This window comes from Chiloscyllium punctatum, chromosome 44 (assembly GCF_047496795.1).
Source record: "Chiloscyllium punctatum isolate Juve2018m chromosome 44, sChiPun1.3, whole genome shotgun sequence".
Lineage (NCBI taxonomy): Eukaryota > Metazoa > Chordata > Chondrichthyes > Orectolobiformes > Hemiscylliidae > Chiloscyllium > Chiloscyllium punctatum.
In genome coordinates, this window is record NC_092782.1 from 35,630,298 (window position 1) to 35,645,134 (window position 14,837).

The 14,837-nt window shown below is 39.8% G+C and overlaps 1 protein-coding gene across 7 annotated transcripts in view; it reads left to right on the forward strand.

Annotated features, from left to right (window-relative positions):
* LOC140466870 (voltage-dependent calcium channel subunit alpha-2/delta-1) overlaps positions 1 to 14,837 on the forward strand; it is a 662,544-nt gene that overhangs the window by 560,858 nt on the left and 86,849 nt on the right. For all 7 annotated transcript variants that reach the window (XM_072562612.1, XM_072562611.1, XM_072562615.1 and 4 more), the window contains 4 exons: positions 221 to 282; positions 3,050 to 3,126; positions 9,484 to 9,544; positions 12,204 to 12,301. In XM_072562612.1, coding sequence (XP_072418713.1) covers positions 221 to 282; positions 3,050 to 3,126; positions 9,484 to 9,544; positions 12,204 to 12,301 — 298 coding nt within the window. The remainder of the gene's footprint in view (positions 1 to 220; positions 283 to 3,049; positions 3,127 to 9,483; positions 9,545 to 12,203; positions 12,302 to 14,837) is intronic.

Sequence of the window (14,837 nt, forward strand, 5' to 3'; positions counted from 1 at the left end):
CTATTGTGCTCCTTTACCAGACACAATTTACGTTGTAACAGCGATGACATGTCAGAAGTACATAATTGAGTGGAAAGCATTTGGGGGTATGCTGACCTGTTAAAAGCTGCTATATAAATTTGATATAGTGTTACAAACCACAGTACACACAATGGTGAAAAGACGTCAAAATGACTTATCAAGGAATTGTGCTATCAAGTAATCTTCCCTTTCTTTTTAGAGGTATATTGACAGAGGGACTCGAACGTATACCTGGACTCTCGTGAATAGTACAGATTACAGGTAATCCAGTATTACTTCAGGAAAGACTCTTCCTTTCCATTCACCTGTTATGACTGAGTTTTTTTTTTAAAAAAGCTATTCTCTGTGGAAAGAGCATTAACATATGAACAGAAATCTTAGGAGCATCCCCTTGAGATGAAAATAAAAATGGCTCACACAGACACCTTTCTGATTAAGGTTATGGCTAAAGTACATTGTTGAAACAGTGTATAGAGTGATTTATTCTGCATTTAAGTCTGCCTGACATGGAATTGCTTAAAGTTGACACCTAAACCATGAATTTTGGTGACCCCTCCTACTTTCTAGAATGTGTTCTTGAGCAGACATAATTACCTGATAATTAAAATTTAGACTCTGCGATACATGTATTACAAGGTGCAAAATATTTTAATGGAGCACTGTGAAATTTGTGCACATAAAACAGCCTGCACAATATAGCTGAGGGAATATACAGTTTCTTTTTAAAGTCTTAACAAGGAAAATTAGGCAGAATTGCTCCATATGACCACAGTTATCTGAATCAGACTGGAATCTATGGATGTGAGATGCTGCATTAGTTTTAGCTTTGATGGTACCCAATGTCAACCAGCTATGCCTGAATTATACTGAAAAATGGTTGAGACACATACCCCAACAAGGAGTTAGCACCTGTGGTGAGGTTCAGAAGGGAGTATGGTGATTAGAGAGTGGGAATCTGAAGCATAGTTTGTTTTTCTGAGTTGAACAATTTACACTGCAACAAAGGTATCTGGCATCATAAAAATGTTTGCTTCTCGGCTGACCTATTAACTTCCTACTTGTATAGAGCATTGGAGTCAAGAATGATTAGGGTGTTCTCAAATAAAAGGAAAATATGTAGATGTTGGAAATCTGAAATAAAAACAAAATAGTGGAGAAATTCAGCAGGGCTGGCAGCATCTGTGGAGAGAGAAACAGAGTTAACATTTAGGGGCTGACATGAGTTCTGAAGACTTGAAATGTCAACTCAGTTTCTCTATCTGCAGATGTTACAGTTCTGCTGAGTCTCTTCTGTACTTGCTGTTTTTATTTTATGTTTAGCACTTACAATTGTATTTTAGAAGCAAAGCAATTGGGCTTAGATTAAGGAAATGATCAGAGTCTCAGATGGACCACACCTGGAGTATTGTATGTAGTTCTGATCTACTTACTTTGGAGACAACAAACTTGGTGTAGGGGGAGGGAGGCAATGAATGTTCGCAAAAATAATTCCTGGGGTAGAGAAGTGTTGTCCAATGAAAAAGATTAAATATACAGCACCTTTATTATCTAGAGTTTAAAAGACTGAGAGGTGACTTCATTCAAACAGACAGTGTTGTTACAGGGCTCAGCAAACTGGATGCAGGAAGGATGACTCCCCTGGCTAGGGTATTTTGAACTGGGGACACAGTCTCAGGGGAAGAATTAGATGATTTAGGCGAGATGAGGAATTTCTTCCTTCAGAAGGTGGCAAATCTTTGGAATTCTCTTCCCCAGAGTGCTAGGATTGATAGGTTTCTATGTATCAAAGACAAAAGTGTAGGAAAATGATGCTGAGGTAGAAGATCACCCATTATCTCACTGGTGGCGTGGGCGAAATGGGTTGAAGTGGCCTTTGAATTCCACTGACTAGACCAATAAAACTCTGGCAATTTTCTGTGAGATTGCATCATCCTGATATTAACTTTCCCAATGGATCACCATTTTTGATGTGTCGGGCCATTTGTTCTGGTCAGATTAATGTCCAAAATAGATTGACTCCATGCATTCTACTGACCTCATACACAGTTTGTGGATGGAGACAAACATTTAAACTCTAGTGCTTGGACCAGCCATTTGTATCTGCACCAGCTCCCTAACATCATAGTAATTATACCTGACCGAATGTAATTGCACTTATTGCCATCATCTGTACATACGCAATGGTGGTGTATCCTTTCCCACTAATCACTGAATAGGCTCAAGACAGATCAAAGACAAAGGAAGATTGATGGCAGTGAACTCCCTCCAACAGCATTGACCCAATACCAGGGGCTGGGACAGAACTCAGAGGCCATGGTGCAGATCCACAGCCAGGCTGCACAGCCTGAGCATAATGGTCACCTCCCCTGCCACAAGAACAGTCACCCCCTATCTCCCAAGCCAGGCAGTGTCTTCCTGTTCCCTTGTCCAAACACAGCTGCAAAATCCCATGACCCAAGTGAAGCAGCCTTGATGTCTGACCCAAGTACAACGATGCCATTACTGATTGTCCCCTGTCCCACATACAGTCATCTCCCCCATCTCCTGTCCTAGACACAGCCATACCTACCATTTCCTGTCCCAGATACAACCATCTCCCCTATTTCCTGTCCCAGACACACCATTTCCCCCCATTTCCTGTTCCAGGCATAACCATCTCCCCAATTTCCTCTTCTAGATACAGCCATCTTCTCCAACTCCTGTCCCAGTCACAGCCACCTTCTGCCACCCCATTCCCAATTCATCCCCAACTGTTAATTATTGGGCCTGATGTAACCCCCCCCCCAATCCCAGGAGCTACATACTGTTAGAGATGCTAATAGTAGTCATCTTTGAATGTTAAACATAGCAAATCTGGCAGCCGTATTGATCAACCAAAATCATTGGCTAACTGTTGGCAGTGTGAAGGGATTGTGCTGGAGCCATTGATAGTACTAGGCTCACCGTTGCAACCAGAACATCTTTGATTCATAAATTTCATCCACCAAAGTCCACAGGTTATGTGATTATATCTATCTGTTTTCCCCAGTTTGGCACTGGTTCTTCCGCCATATGGTTCCCACTACATCAAAGCCAAACTGGATGAGGTTATCACCCAGGCGCGGCGTAAGTATTGGGAAGGGTGGAAGCTGATCTGGAAATGCATGCCAGAAAAGAGCAAAGTATTGATTCTGTAAAATCATAAAAAGATCTTAAGCTATTATATTCATAGTGTTTAAAACAGTAAGAGGCAGATTCTCAGATAGATGTCATCATAGTGGAAAGCAATGATTCTAAAGCAACAGAGAAACAAACATGCAAAGATGTAAAACAACTGCATGGTTTGAATCTGTAAGAGTGATCATTTTCTTTCTTTGTCAAAGTTCCATTAATGAATATGCACAATTTCGCTTATCATGTAATTTTAGAATCATTGTACAGCTGTACCTTCTGGTTCTATGCATCCATTAAAAGGTCTGTTTATTTCTTGTGATAATTTTTTTTTCTATGTAATTGTATAACAGTATAAATAATTTGATTATTAGCATTAGATAGAAACCTGCCATTGATTTAGCATTTGGCCCAGATTTTGCAGTAGAATAGTAATCAGTCTACGGTGCACATTATTAAAAAAGAGTAAATCAGGCAGCAACTTTTAACACCAGGATATTTGCAGTTAAAGGTGGATATCAATAGATTGTTGTCAACCGTGTCCTGCTTCTTGATGAGCTTCACTATACCATTAACTCACTGACAAATTTATTATTAACTTGATAAGGAAGGTGAAATTATGCTACTCAAGCACTAGATACTTACTAAACATTCAAGTGTAAGTGAACTTTTAGTGGTGTGCTATGTCTTAAAAACTTTTGACAATCCCTCTGGTACTGAAAATTAACTTCTACAAATGTGGACTTCCATTCTTTTTTCCCTTAATGATTGTTGGCAATTTAGAAATAAATTATTCTTTATCTTTTTGTTCATTATCTCCTTAAATTACATCTATTTTTCTTTTCCTCTCTATTGTTTTTTAAACATGATTTAAAAAAAAAGATTGAATTCTGTATTCAAATTTACACTTTCAGTTTCAGACTCCAAAGTGGTACACTTCATTAAAGATTCATCAATATGATTGAAGAGAGACATCATTGCTTTCCCTGCTGATGCAGATTGCAAATTCCATGACATTAAGCCACCATGTTTGGATTGTTGATAACAACAAATCTGATTACAAGCACCCACGCAGTTTATGAACAGTTGTAAGCATAATGGAAGGCTCGTACTGTTTGTTACACAGCTGACCACAAAATCTGGGCCATTTTATTTTTAAAAAAATGTTTCCCCTCAGTTAAGGTTATTTTTAAAGGTAAATTGGATTTAGTTCTGAATAACCTTTGCTGAAGAAATACAGAAGTAATACAAGTCTCACCCACCAACTTCCTTTGTGCTAGCTTTTCCTTTGCTATCTCACAACAGAAATCTTTATTGCACTTTAACATTAAAAAAAGACAACATTAAAAAAATGACAATACACCTCTCCATGCATGGTTTTTCAAACCTGTTGATGATTTGGCTGGTATTGTCTTAAGCATGTGCTAATTATCCAAACCTTTTATATCCAGCATTTGGTACAGCATGCTATTTTGTCTTGTTTTCTGAAGGCACCTTCATGTTATGCTTGGCCAAGCAATAGACTCAGGCATCTTCAGTGTAAATGAGCAGTGAAACATTATAGTTGTAGGGCATCCAAAATCCAGCTTAGAAAGATTGAGTAAATGACCTTTTGGCCCGTGCATTTTCCTATCCTGTAACTCTGTACTATAAAATTAGCAAATAGTATGTCATGCAGGTAAGACATGACTATTAACTGACCCATCTTTTTTTAATATACAAGAAGCTTATAAGATAATCACAAATTTAAGAATTTCAAATATTCTCACCATTCCTTTTTGTGCTGCATCCCTCTTCTTCAACCTATCTCCAACATCCCCTCATAAAAGGTGTACACGGGCAAAGATTGAACCCATAAGCCCTAGAAATGTATACATTTCATTGCTGACTACAAAAACATAACTCAAGAAAATAAAATAAATTGTTTTAAAATCACAAATAAACCACAGGGAACTTCTTCACTTCCTTCCGTGCATTTGTGTCATTATGTTAAATGTTTGAATATTTCCAAAGAGGAGTCTTGTTCAGAGGATACTTTTAATGGCATTGGACTAAGGCTGTGTGTTTGCCATGAAATTCTTGAAATACCATCTGATTTCTACATTGCCGATTGGGGTTGCTGGTTGTGTGGCAACACATTTGCTCTTTGCCATTGAAGAGAAAGATTGGAATTTACTTGGGGAGAAATATAACTTAAGTTTTTCTATTTTAGAAACATAGGAAATAGGAGCAGGAGAAGCCTGTTTGGCTTTTTGAGACTGCTCCACTGTAAACTCTGATCATGGCTGATCATCCAACTCAGTCCCTTTTTCTCGCTTCCTCCCCATATCCTTTGATTACTTTTAATACACAAAATCCCAAAGTGCAGAATTGCCATGTAGATGCACCATTTGTTGGATCACAAATGCATAACTCCCAGTGAATACAACTTTTGCCATATATAATAGATCTAGTTGTAATGGGTGACTGAATTAATAACCTCCCATGAGGAGGTTGAACAGTTCATCCACTTTACCAATACCTTCCACCCCGACCTCAAATTTACCTGGACCATCTCAGACTCCTCCCTCCCCTTCCTAGACCTCTCTGTTTCTATCTCGGGCGACTGAATCAACACGGACATTTACTATAAACCGACCGACTCCCACAGCTACCTAGACTACACCTCCTCCCACCCTGCTCCCTGTAAAAATGCCATCCCATATTCCCAATTCCTCCGTCTCCGCCGCATCTGCTCCCAGGAGGACCAGTCCCAATACCGAACAACCCAGATGACCTCCTTCTACAAAGACCGCAATGTCCCCCCAGACGTGATCGACGATGCTCTCCACCGCATCTCCTCCACTTTCAGCTCCTCCGCCCTTGAGCCCCGCCCCTCCAATCGGCACCAGGACAGAACCCCACTGGTCCTCACCTACCACCCAGCCAACCTCCAAATACATCATATCATCCGTCGTCATTTCTGCCACCTCCAAATGGACCCCACCACCAGGGATATATTTCCCTCCCCTCCCCTATCAGTGTTCCGAAAAGACCGCTCCCTCCGTGACTCCCTCATCAGGTCCACATCCCCCACTAACCCAACCTCTACTCCCTGCACCTTCCCTGCAACTGCAAGAAATGCAAAACTTGCGCCCACTCCTCCCCTCTTCCCTCCAAGGCCACAAGGGATCCTTCCATATCCACCACAAATTCACCTGCACCTCCACACACATCATTTACTGCATCCGCTTCACCCGATGTGGCCTCCTCTATATTGGGGAGACAGGCCGTCTACTTGCGGAACGTTTCAGAGAACACCTCTGGGACACCCGGACCAACCAACCCAACCATCCCATGGCTCAACACTTCAACTCCCCCCTCCCACTCCACCAAGGACATGCAGGTCCTTGGACTCCTCCATCGCCAGACCATAGCAACACGACGGCTGGAGGAAGAGTGCCTCATCTTCCGCCTAGGAACCCTCCAACCACAAGGGATGAACTCAGATTTCTCCAGTTTCCTCATCTCCCCTTCCCCCACCTTGTCTCAGTCCCAACCTTGAACTCAGCACCATCTTCCTAACCTGCAATCTTCTTCCTGACCTCTCCGCCCCCACCCCCACTCCAGCCTATCACCCTCACCTTTATCACCCTCACCTTAACCTCCTTCTGCCTATCGCATTTCCAACGCCTCTCCCCCAAGTCCCTCCTCCCTACCTTTTATCTTAGTCTGCTTGGCACACTTTCCTCATTCCTGAAGAAGGCCTCATGCCCGAATCGTCGATTCTCCTGCTCCTTGGATGCTGCCTGACCTGCTGCGCTTTTCCAGCAACACATTTTCAGTGACTTAATTAATAAGCCTTAAAGCAGGAATGGAGGCTGCTGAAAGAAAGGCCACAGTACGTTTTATCGATGTGGGCTTAACTAAAGCAGATGTGTTCTTCCTGGATCATGAATAAATTCTGATGCAATGTCAGTGTTTTTTGAGTTACATTTTTACCCCCTTACCCCTCAGGGCATTGACATTGCTTCCCTTCCCTCCCCCACTGTACTGGGTAAAACCAACATGCGGCATATCTAGGAGCAAATGACTACAGATGCTAGAATCTACTGAAATCAAGAAATCCTGGAGATCTCAGCAGATCAGACAGCATCTATGGAGAGACAGCAAGATCATGTTTCGAGTCAAGATCACTTCAACTCTGATGAAAAGTCAAGTGTGGAGGAACAGCATTTATGCTGTAGATTGGAGAGGGGGTGGTGATGGGGTAGTGGGTGTGGAGTACTGATGGAAAAAAGATGTTGATAGTCTGGCAGGAGACATGCCATTGTTCTGCTATTCTTACATTTGGATCACTTAATCTGAACTATCATCGTCATTTCTCCATCAAAACCAAACACCCACTACCCCAACTCTCCTTTTCCCCCCCACAAATGAGAGGATAAATGCTGTCCCCTCCAACTTCAGCTCCAATGAAGAATAATCTCGACTCAAAATGCTGTCTCTCCTTTGATGCTGTCTGACCCATTGTGATCTCCAGCGTTTGTTGTTTTCAGTCATGCCGTATAGCTCTGTGTGTCATATGTTTTATTCAACTGACAATCTGCAACCTAGAGCTTGCTTTGTTATCACAGCTCAACAGCAACATTTAAATGAACCCTCAGAAATAAAATCAGTTTGAGCTGCAAGTTGGATTTCTCCCTTTCTTCAAATTTAAGGTGCCATTTACTAATGAATGAGATTTAGTAGTAGCAATGTAATAATCTCTAGCATATGGCTAAATTTAATTTGCACCAAGTTAACTAAGTTTCCCCATCAGTGTTCTTGATCTGTTTGGGCTCTGCATTTCTATTAGTTAAGAGGACATCCAATCTAACCTGTGGCCTTGACAATTGTTGCTCTGGTCATACCTGGGAACTAGTCTGCTTTGCATTAGTATTTCCTTTATTTTAAATGTAACTGCTGTAGTTGAGGGTTGGTTAGCTCGGTGGTCTGGCCAGCTGGTTTGCAATGTGGAGAAATGGCAACAGCATGGGTTCCGTTCCCATGTCGGCTGAGGTTACCACAAAGGCCCCTCCTTCTTAACCTTGCCCCTCGCCTCAGACTTGGTAACCCCTAGGTTAAATTGTTGACTGATGACAGAGCAGCTGTATAGTTTGGTAGGACAATGGCAACTTTACCTGCTAGTACCACACTTAGGTCATCAGCAACTATAGAGTTTCAAAATGCATTTATAGAATTTTGTAAGTAGAGGAGAAGGATCAGATATGATTCGAACAGCAACTCCTTAGGAGATTGTGGATCCATACATTTACTTCTTCACTGTATGGGCCTTAATGCTTGGTTGTATACTTGCAAAGAATTAGGTTTTAATTTGATGCATTTATTCTCTAAGCCCATAGAAAATAATATTGACTATTATCTAAGGAAACAAGTTTTCTAAAAATTTGAAATATGAAAATAACAAGATGTAATGATGTGCAACAATAAGGAGAGATGTGCAGCATATGCTCAGCACTTTCTGTTGTTTCCTTTTGTATCTCAACCATTCCTTCATTTTATTGAGGAATATTCAGGAAAGATAATGGCCCTTCACTTCTCAAGGGGTTACAAAGCTTCTTGTTATATTTAGTGCTGTGCATGATATTATCTGAGCCCAGGTCCTTATTTATAACCAGACTTGTATTATCTCTGTGTTGACATACATATATTGCTCAGTAAACAGACCTTTAAATGATACAGCTTCTCGAAGGCAGCGTTAATGGTGATCACATACAGTTTTCAGTCTGCAAGCGAGTGTGTCTTTTTCAGACTTCTACTGTGCATTAAGTTTCCCAGTATAGCACAATATTTTTATTCAAGCACTCATTGAATAAAATATTGTTTATAATCCCTTCTACTTGACCCTTTTTCCTGTTCCCTGCTTTCTCTTTCTGATGGATTCTGACAGCCAAACGCAAGGGCAAGTATCTTTTTGTTGGTCAATTTCCTTGTTGTATTGTCTTTAGATTATACTGTAATGCACTAGTGCTCCTATCCCTATCGAATATTCTTCTGTGTTTATTGTATCTGATCTATATCTATTAGCTCATGGTGTCCATTACCATTACATTAATAGCTTTAGCACTTTTTTTTTACACGAATTACTGCCTGCTGCCTGTGTATTTTCTATAATTCGGCACTTTGTGAAAAAAGAATTAGTTGGTGACTAATTATTTTTGCTATTTTGGTAAGAGAAATTCTGTTCAAACTTTTCCATGTCAAAGGTCTGGCTATCTAAGAGGCACAAACAGACGTAATAATGAACATTTAACAATTGTTTCTTTTCAGACTTAGAATCAATACTGCCCGATAACTTCGACACAACAGGATATGTATTTCTCGCCCCAAGGTAGCTCTGTTTAATGCTTTATTGTAAGAGCGCATGTAAAGCATGACTGTTTGTGGACAGAGGGTCTATGATTTGCTGTGAGTTGCGAGCTTCTGGCACTGGGGAAAAAAAAAGAGCGCTTTGAGAGGTGTCCAGATTGGTGTCAGCTTTGGGAAATCTCTGGATTTTGGACTAGACTTAAAATCGCTGAAGTTGGCCTGCGGTCAAAAGTTTCCTTTTCTGATATGTTTCTGATCTCACCCATTTCAGCTGTATTCAAGAGGTTTATGTCCTAAGTACATTTCGCACAGGCACTGAGCATTTTCTTAGTCATTCAGTGATTTCTCAATGTTCACCACATTCCCACATTTACTCATTTTGGGCAACAACAATGTCTTGAGGGCCTGGGAACTATTTAAAATATGCCGTGATTTTGAATATCCTGATTTGAATTACTCCATAAATTTTGATTGAACTAAAAATGTTCCCTGAATATTGATTAATTATATTGAGGGCATTTGTTCACAGTATATTTTTAGACACTGATATACCAATACAAAGGAGGCTGTTGTTGTTGTGAAATGAAGTCCTAACATCACTGTTAATTTTATTGAACATTTCAATGAAGTTCACAATCTCAAAAAAGCACAAGAAAATGCAAACAGGAATAAATAAAAACAATTATAAGGATTTAAAACAGAAGTAAATCTAAATTTAAATTCAAGAGCAGTTAATCAGAAAAGAAAGGAGAAGTAAAGCATATCTTTGAAGAATATTCAGGCATAATTTTAAAAAGTGACAGCTGTGTGATAGTCTAGAATGCTCATCCACAGTCTGAACTTTGAGAGTACAGGTAAACATTTTTCTGGGCCATTCGCTAAAATTACCACAAAGGTGTTTCAGTACTTGGCTAGTTAACACCTGAAACTGAGAAAGGTTACCATTACAAATGGGACATTCATCACAATGTGACAGAATCAGCAGGGGCTCTTGTGGTGTGATGATAGTGCTCTTACCTCAGCCTCCTGACTCAGAGGTTCGAGTCCCACCTGCTCCAAAGTTATGTCATAATATCACTGAATTGTTACGATCTGCTTGTACTGCATGCAAAACAAAACTTTTCACTGTACTTAAGTACATGTGGCAACAATAAATCAATAAAATCAAAACAGGTTGATTGAAAAAATATCTACAGAATCAGCAGTGTGCATAAAGCCTAAAAATGTGACAACTCCACTGCTCTGAAATAATATAAACCAAAGGCGTTACAGCAAAATTGAAATTCTTCCACAACAAAACATGCACTAATTTATATATTTGTGAAGAAATTAATTTGCTTCAAGATACATATTGAATCAATTTTCCCAATTATTGATATTTAAACTATAGAATTGCTGAAACAAAACATTTAAATTGGCAGCACATGAACCTCTGTAACCAAACTAAAATCTAAATTATGTTCACAAATGCCTTGCATTGAATAATGATACTCTATGGCAGAAATTTTTTTTTATCACTTAGTTTAAATGTATTCCATTTCTAACTTGCAGTAGAGCTGGTCACTAAATCAGGAAGAGCATCATACTATGCAGCAGATGGAATAAAAATGAGTGTGTAAACATGAGAAATGTATATTTGGAAACCCTGCTATTAATTACTGTTGTTTCAAGCTCCAGTTTAACTACTATTCATAATTTGGCGTAAACAAGAAATAGAATGGATTTTCTTTTGTTGGAATGTACTGTAATACAGTAGCTGGAGTCTTGGCAGTTTTTACATATTGGCTTCCGTTGTGGAAATGTGTTCTGTCTGTTATTCAATGATAGCTGATATGTTAAGTGGAAACTTCACAACTTTTCCCTCACACAAAGCAAATGAATGTTTGGCAGAGATAATTAGGGCTCAAATGAGTCAGTTTGCTACAAACATGAACCAAAACCACCCAGATCTTCATCTCAGCTCTGTGTTGAATCAGCTGATCCTATCTCCTGTTTGGCTGTACCAACCAATACATATTATCGAACTAAGAATGGTGAGAATGGGCCAGACCCCGGCTCCAGCCCATTATCAAGTTTCCCCTACTGGAAATGAGTTGTAAAGGGATGAGGGCAGTATTGACCGCACTGTTGTACTCTATAAATGGTGCATTGACTACCTAGCTTCAATCATGAAGTGACCCCGTGGTTAAGATATTTACTACTGATGCTTGATGACCTGCAATTGAACATAAGTCATTAGGAAAGGAAAGGAACTGAAGTTGGATTGGCAAATGTAAATTTTAATAATAAACACATTTTGTGATAGACATTGGGTTGACAACAGATTGCATAATCCGATAAAACAGAAAGACAAAGGGAATGAAAGTAGACATTGTTGTAAATTTGAAGGAAGAGAATAGATTTTCTTCTGACCTACTTAAATATGACTAGTTGGCAATTAGGAATTTTCCAAGTATGGTTAACACCTTTCGAATCCAGCCTTGATGGTGTTGTTTGGTAGTCAGTGCTGTTTACATGTTTTTGCAGGTTGCTGTGCCCTGTGTGCTGTGGTGTGTAGAGCCAAGTCCTCTTCCTGTGTGTTGCTGCCACCATCTGGTTGTACATTTTCTTCTCACAGTGACCGTGTTTGTTTACATATAGGAAGGCTGTTATAGTGTGAATGTGTTAACAATGCCTTTCAGGGAATACTGTAATGGGCTCACTCCTTCAAGCAACAACACATCATTCCTTGAGAACTTTATTAACATTATCGACCGGCAAACTCCAAATTCTCCAGAATGTAAGTATCATTCTCCCTTGTCATTTTTGATATATATCATTTCAAATTTTCAAAGTGCTTTTGTGGAAATTGAGAATAAACATTCACTGTAAGGTCACAATGAGTGAAAAAGAGGAAGGGAGAAGATGGTTGATAAAGTAATGGTTAGACAAAACTGAGGCTATGTTTAGAGTATGTAGAGGAGGGAGAAAGAAGAGAACCATTGTGTACAATTTCTTTCACTTTCAGAAGTGTAAACAGTGCTGGATGATGATTTCAAGCACAGCAGTATGGCAGTGGATTCCTTTCTTATAGATTTTTGGTTTGGAATTGCAGGAACTGACTTAGGCACATTTAGATGACATCTTGCGACTATATTAAAGAATGAACCAACTAATTAAATTCAGAAAGCTAATTGCATGTTGCACTGAACAGACAGATACTTGTCTAACATTAGGCAGGTAATCCTGCCTGCAACTCAAGCACGAAAGAACAATTCATTTTGAATTATGACAGAGCATCAGTTCTGAAGAAATATTCACTCCAAACACCTGCCATACAAGTTTGATTCTACCCCGTTAATATATACTTGGAATTCTAAAAAAAATGTCCTAGCCTGTAGTGCTAATGTAGCAGAATTGGAGATAATGGATCTATCACTCCAGCAGCAGGAGCACAGAGTCAAGTTACCACCTGGCTCCATAAACTGGACCTGGAGAAACATTGACCGGAGGGATAAATGTTCATTTCAGGGTGGTAGAGGTCCTTGAGTGGTGGGCTGGGCAACATTGATATGACAGGGGGTGCTGCTGGCTGGACAAGTGAGCTGAACTCAAGAGCAGCCTTCCCACACTGGCACTGCACTGCAGTTTCATAAGCAATAAGTGAAACCAAAAGCATCCCTCTCGCCTTCACTCATCCACCCTCTTCACTCCCCAAACGTTCCACGTGCACCATCCTTGCTATCCCCATTACCTCATTGCCACTCTACCTGCCTCCAAGCATCGAAAACCCCTCATGCCAACTCTTTACCCTCAATGCTCATATCTGACATGATCAAACCTCAGGAGCCATATTGATATCATTATGTATTTATTGGTGTCATTGCTATGAATAATTACATTCAATACATCAATATACTTTAAACTAATTCCTAATGAAATTGAGTATTTGTATTCAACATAGTTTGATACTGTTAACAGTTCTTTGACAGCTCTAAGGGGTTTGGCATGTTTGGCACATTTTTGACTTAGTTGTCTACGTCCTGCAATCCCAAGAAGCATAACCACCCACCTCCCCCAGAGCACCTAACATTCCCCTGTCACTCCCTCTCCCAAGTGGCACAGGACCGAATCCAAAAGGTTGCCTCACCTGTACCTGGGCATCTAAAATGTTTCACTGAAACAGATGTAGTATATTATGTGTACTCCAATCGGATTTAAATTGAAACAGCTATTGAAGCTCAGGATGTCCAGAAACATGTCCCTGTAAAATTGGAGATGTGGGCACTGATTCCAGGGGAATGTCACAGGTTTTATTATGGTGGAAAGGTTACCAGATGTGGTGAAAGTCTTGGCCAATGTTGCTACTCTTTTTAAAGCTCCTTGCAGGAATGACATTCATTAAAACAATTCTTCGCAGCCAGTTGATAGAAAATGAGATGTAAAGTGCCACTTCAGAAAATTAGGCTTTTTTTGAGTTTCCTAGAATTGTTGTACCTATATACAAAATATGACAGATGTATCAAGTGAAGGATCATCACTGACTGACTGAATTTTGAATGGAATTTATCAATACACTGATTTTCTGGATGCCTTTCAATCAAGGGAACTGATTTTGTTTATAGGTACAATTCCAGGAACCTCAAAAAAATGCATAATTTTCCAGTGTGGTATGTTACATCTCAGTATATTTTCTATCAACTGGCTGTGAAAAATTGCTTTAATGAATGTCATTCTTGCGAGGAGCATTAGAAAGAGTAGCAACATTGATCGAAGCTTTCCCCATGTCTGAATGCCTCAGAGAAGTTATAATAATCATTGTAGATGGTTATGCTGACTTGCACCAGTAATTTGGTCATCTGTCTATACCCTTTTGCCAAGAAATAGATATGCTTTCACAAAAGCTTGTATGTAAATCTAGCCCGCAGCAGTTAAAATCATGGATTAAGCTGACAGTTGCAAGGATGAGGCAAAGAAGTCCAACATTTTCCAGATTGTATTTAATTTTAGACATTTTTGAGAGTAAGCATTGCTAACATGGCTAGTGCTTATTGTCCACCACTAATTGCCCATGAGAAGATAACCCTGGTCCGACTTCTTGGACCCCTGCAGTCTGTGTGATAGACTGGTGCTGTTAGGACAGAGATGAGAAATCTCTGTCCTCTAAAAGTTGTGAATCTGTGGAACTCTCACCCCAAACTGCTGAGGGCAGTCAGTTGATCAGTGTATTCAAGGTTAAGATCATTAGTTTTTTTTATACGCAGGGAATTACATGAGATAAAAATTGGGCAGAAAAGTTGAGTTCAGCTTAACGAATTGCGAAGCATCCTTGATGA